Genomic DNA, 5,749 nt, shown 5'->3' with positions numbered 1-5,749 from the left:
CCCAGAGTCACGGTGTCTACACTACACCCTACACTCCAGTAGAAGATTGCCCTGCCACCTTGTAGGAGTGAGGAAGATTAGTCTGCATGCCTCAAGAGTAAGCGTGTGTGCCTTCCACTTGAAGAGTTGTGTATCGTACGAGAGACAGAGTGAGAGAGAGAAAGAAAGATAGAGAGAAGGGGGTAAAAGAGAGGAGAGGGAAGAGAGAAGAGTAAAAGAATGGAAGGGGAAGAGAGAGAGAGGAGGAGGGGGAGAGAGAGGTGTTATGAGGGGCTTGATAAACAGTGTGAGTTAACGTTGCAGCACCCCGCTCCTGTGCCAGGTAAGTTACGGGCTCACCATAGCCCGTGCTACTTGCCCCGCTCCTGTGCCAGGTAAGTTACGGGCTCACCATAGCCCGTGCTACTTGCTGAATCTATAACAACAACAACAACGTTGTAGGCTGAGTGGGCTGGGGGAGGGAAGCTACACAGTGAGGAGTTTGATACACTGATATTTTCCATAACTTTCACTTTGAGATTATATTGAAATGGGCACAAGTTCTGCCATCATCCCCCTGTGCCCAAAGTGAGTGTGTGTGTGTGTGTGTGTGTGTGTGTGTGTGTGTGTGTGTGTGTGTGTGTGTGTGTGTGTGTGTGTGTGTGTGTGTGTGTGTGTGTGTGTAGAAGATATGATAGATTAAAAATAGGTCGGGAGACAGTACATTAGACAGGGGAAGGTTAGAAAAGGCGGGGTCCAAGAGCTAGCAACTCATCCGGCAGGTACAACTAGGTGAATACACACACCCGTGAGCCACATCCGGCCCCTGAGAGACGTGGCCGGATACAAGCGGTTGTATACACGCGCCCTCCTGTCCTTGGCTGCCGACCCCAGCTGGCTCCGGATGCTTCTCCTGCTCCTGTGGTCACTTTTTACTTACAATCTCACTCCTCTCTCTCTCTCTCTCTCTCTCTCTCTCTCTCTCTCTCTCTCTCTCTCTCTCTCTCTCTCTCTCTCTCTGTCTCTCTGTCTCTCTGTCTCTCTCTCTCTCTCTCTCTCTCTCTCTCTCTCTCTCTCTCTCTCTCTCTCTCTCTCTCTCTCTCTCTCTCTCTCTCTCTCTCTCTCTCTCCCTTCCACTATCTAGTACACTACCCCTCCCCTCCCTCTCTCATTCTCCTTCCTTTCCACCCACTCTCTCGTTCCCTCAATCTCGCTCTCTGATACACTCTCCTTGCCTCCATTCCTCTCACTCTCTCCTTCCCTTTTTCCCCTCTCTATAGTTCCTTCACCATATTCCTTCCTCGTAATGTTTGTAAAAAGCTCTTTTCCTCTCTAGATAGCACTCTTGTACCTCTCCTGCTCTCTCCACACTGTGATGGACAAGACCTCTCTGTCCCTTTCCTCTCCATTCTCTGATTCGTTTCCCTTTCCTTCCCTCTTCCTCCCTTCTTCCATCTGTTTCTGTTTCTCTCGCTCTCTCTGATTCCCCTCACTCCATCATCTGGTAACTTCTTCTAGGTTTTCTCTCTGTATCTGATCTTTGGTTTAGTCACTGTAGGATCCTCCTACAGTGACCCACAGTGATCTTACTGTGGGTCGCTGACGGTGCTGGTTACAGTGATCTTACTGTGGGTCGCTGACGGGGCTGGTTACAGTGATCTTACTGTGGGTCGCTGACGGTGCTGGTTACAGTGATCTCACTGTGGGTCGCTGACGGTGCTGGTTACAGTGATCTCACTGTGGGTCGCTGACGGTGCTGGTTACAGTGATCTTACTGTGGGTCGCTGACGGTGCTGGTTACAGTGATCTTACTTAGTGACGCTTTACGAGCCTCTTAGCGTGATCTTGCAGCATGAGAAGTAGTCAGAGAAGACGGGGGCTGTACATTGTCTGGTGTTTACATATAAGACCCCAGACATGTCTGGGAAGCTGTACAGCAGTCGACCCGTAGTCAACCTGGGACCTGTGGCCACCCAGCGACCCGTGGCCACCCAGCGACCCGTGGCCACCCAGCGACCCGTGGCCACCCAGCGACCCGTGGCCACCCAGCGACCCGTGGCCACCCCGCGACCCGTGTCCACCCAGCGACCCGTGGCCACCCAGCGACCCGTGGCCACCCAGCGACCCGTGGCCACCCCGCGACCCGTGGCCACCCCGCGACCCGTGGCCACCCAGCGACCCGTGGCCACCCAGCGACCCGTGGCCACCCGCGACCCGTGGCCACCCCGCGACCCGTGGCCACCAGCGACCCGTGGCCACCCGCGACCCGTGGCCACCCCGCGACCCGTGGCCACCAGCGACCCGTGGCCACCCAGCGACCCGTGGCCACCCCGCGACCCGTGTCCACCCAGCGACCCGTGGCCACCCAGCGACCCGTGGCCACCCAGCGACCCGTGGCCACCCCGCGACCCGTGGCCACCCCGCGACCCGTGGCCACCCCGCGACCCGTGGCCACCCCGCTACCCGTGGCCAGCCAGCGACCCGTGGCCAGCCAGCGACCCGTGGCCAGCCAACGACCAGTGGCCACCCCGCGACCCGTGGCCACCCCGCGACCCGTGGCCACCCAGCGACCCGTGGCCACCCCGCGACCCGTGGCCACCCAGCGACCCGTGGCCACCCAGCGACCCGTGGCCACCCCGCGACCCGTGGCCACCCAGCGACCCGTGGCCACCCAGCGACCCGTGGCCACCCAGCGACCCGTGGCCACCCAGCGACCCGTGGCCTCCCAGCGACCCGTGGCCACCCAGCGACCCGTGGCCACCCCGCGACCCGTGGCCACCCAGCGACCCGTGGCCACCCAGCGACCCGTGGCCACCCAGCGACCCGTGGCCACCCAGCGACCCGTGGCCACCCCGCGACCCGTGGCCACCCCGCTACCCGTGGCCAGCCAGCGACCCGTGGCCAGCCAGCGACCCGTGGCCAGCCAACGACCAGTGGCCACCCCGCGACCCGTGGCCACCCCGCGACCCGTGGCCACCCAGCGACCCGTGGCCACCCCGCGACCCGTGGCCACCCAGCGACCCGTGGCCACCCAGCGACCCGTGGCCACCCCGCGACCCGTGGCCACCCAGCGACCCGTGGCCACCCAGCGACCCGTGGCCACCCAGCGACCCGTGGCCACCCAGCGACCCGTGGCCACCCAGCGACCCGTGGCCACCCAGCGACCCGTGGCCACCCCGCGACCCGTGGCCACCCAGCGACCCGTGGCCACCCAGCGACCCGTGGCCACCCAGCGACCCGTGGCCACCCAGCGACCCGTGGCCACCCCGCGACCCGTGGCCACCCAGCGACCCGTGGCCACCAGCGACCCGTGGCCACCCGCGACCCGTGGCCACCCCGCGACCCGTGGCCACCAGCGACCCGTGGCCACCCGCGACCCGTGGCCACCCCGCGACCCGTGGCCACCAGCGACCCGTGGCCACCCGCGACCCGTGGCCACCCCGCGACCCGTGGCCACCAGCGACCCGTGGCCACCCGCGACCCGTGGCCACCCAGCGACCCGTGGCCACCCCGCGACCCGTGGCCACCCAACGACCCGTAGCCAACCTGGGACCTGTGGCCACCCAGCGACCCGTGGCCACCCCGCGACCCGTGGCCACCAGCGACCCGTGGCCACACAGCGACCCGTGGCCACCAGCGACCCGTGGCCACCCGCGACCCGTGGCCACCCCGCGACCCGTGGCCACCAGCGACCCGTGGCCATCCCGCGACCCGTGGCCACCCCGCGACCCGTGGCCACCCAGCGACCCGTGGCCACCCCGCGACCCGTGGCCACCCAACGACCCGTAGCCAACCTGGGACCTGTGGCCACCCAGCGACCCGTGGCCACCCCGCGACCCGTGGCCACCAGCGACCCGTGGCCACCCGCGACCCGTGGCCACCCCGCGACCCGTGGCCACCAGCGACCCGTGGCCACCCGCGACCCGTGGCCACCCCGCGACCCGTGGCCACCAGCGACCCGTGGCCACCCGCGACCCGTGGCCACCCCGCGACCCGTGGCCACCCCGCGACCCGTGGCCACCCCGCGACCCGTGGCCACCCCGCGACCCGTGGCCAGCCAGCGACCCGTGGCCACCCGCGACCCGTGGCCACCCCGCGACCCGTGGCCACCCCGCGACCCGTGGCCACCCGCGACCCGTGGCCACCCCGCGACCCGTGGCCACCCGCGACCCGTGGCCACCAGCGACCCGTGGCCACCCGCGACCCGTGGCCACCCCGCGACCCGTGGCCACACAGCGACCCGAGCACACAGAGGCCCTGTAACAAGAGGAGAGCTGATCACAACAACAAATACTGGTACTTGACGTTAAAGTATTTTAACCAACACACTTATACTCGAGAAATGATCCTGGAGCGATCCTAAGTATTATTTTCTCAAGTGTGTGTGACGGTCAACACTTACGGAAGGACCTTGAGGCTCTCAGCACCTTAGGAGGCTCTGGCGCGCAGGAGGAGCAGGAGGAGGAGGAGGAAAGAAGGTTGGGAAGTATAAAAAGGAGAAAAAGGAGGAAGATAACAGAGACAAGGACGAATAAAGCGACGAGACATAGCAGGAATCCATTGAAGTGGGTGGAGGGAGGACTTGACATGGAGGGCTTGGCAGAGAGGACTTGACAGGGAGAAAAAGGTTCCGGAGAATTAAAATATCTGCCAGCAGAACCTGCCAGTTGTGACTGCTCAGGGTGGTGTCAACAGCCCCGTGGTCAAGTCTCCAGCTGCCCGCACCACATGCAACTCTGCAGGGTGCTACAAAGACCAAAGCGGTGTCTGGGCTAACCATAGGCTCGAAGCTTCGCATCTCTCTTCTACTCCACCTGATCAGTACCGCTCGAGTGTCACTATAGCGCTCGCCTATAACGATTCAGCCTAGTAGAGGACACTGGAGGGCGAGGGGCCCAGGTTCGATTCCCGGTCGAGGCAGAAACAAATAGGCAGAGTTTCTTTCACCTGCTAACAGTGCTCACCTAACAGTAAATAGGTACCTTGGAGTTAGACAACTGCTGCTAGCTACTAGTCAACACATTAGGTAAGACTGGGTATAAATTGGATAAGTTTAGATTTAGGAAAGACTTGGGTAAATACTGGTTCGGTAACAGGGTTGTTGATTTGTGGAACCAATTATCGCGTAACGTGGTGGAGGTGGGGTCCCTCGATTGTTTCAAGCGCGGGTTGGACAAGTATATGAGTGGGATTGGGTGGTTATAGATAGGAGCTGCCTCGTATGGGCCAATAGGCCTTCTGCAGTTGCCTTTGTACTTATGTTCTTATGTTCTTAAGACAACCGACGGCTAGAAAGGTTGGGGTCCAAGAGCTAACAGTTCGATCCTGCAAGCACAATTAGTAAACACAAATAGGATTTACTGCTAGGTGAAAAGTTTTACCAAGTGAAGGGAAGGGAAAGCGCCAAGCCATTACGACTATATAGCACTGGGAAGGGTGGTACCAAGTGAAATGCTGCCTAATTGTTTCTGTTCCGGCCTGGGACTGTACCCGTGTGTCTTAGCTGTGAGTCCAGAACGTCCACATCTGCAAACAACGACAAATTGGATGGACTCCACGCCTGTGATTAGGTCCCATCGGAATCCTTGATGGATTCTGTTTAATGTGCAAACTCAATTCTACACAATTCTCACAGCGACTCTCTGCTTCCTGTCAGTTAGAGAATCTCTCTTCAGTATCAGTGTTCTTCAACTTCCGCTCAGATCTAAACAAACTTTCGCTCCTTTCTTAAGTTTGATTAGTTTAAGTTTGATCTGCATAACTGCCTGTT

General features: G+C 60.9%; 1 protein-coding gene across 1 annotated transcript; it reads left to right on the top strand.

The window, feature by feature from the left end:
* Window positions 1-529: 529 nt before the first annotated feature.
* Window positions 530-4,283, top strand: LOC138353331 (cell surface glycoprotein 1-like). The gene is made up of 2 exons (XM_069306209.1): window positions 530-567; window positions 1,895-4,283. The coding sequence occupies exons 1-2, from the start codon at window positions 530-532 to the stop codon at window positions 4,281-4,283; spliced, it is 2,427 nt and encodes an 808-aa protein (XP_069162310.1).
* Window positions 4,284-5,749: the final 1,466 nt, after the last annotated feature.

Source organism: Procambarus clarkii, chromosome 57 (genome assembly GCF_040958095.1).
Source record: "Procambarus clarkii isolate CNS0578487 chromosome 57, FALCON_Pclarkii_2.0, whole genome shotgun sequence".
Classification (NCBI taxonomy): Eukaryota; Metazoa; Arthropoda; class Malacostraca; order Decapoda; family Cambaridae; genus Procambarus; species Procambarus clarkii.
Note: the sequence above shows the minus strand (reverse complement) of the source record. Positions and strands in the feature narration are given on the sequence as shown.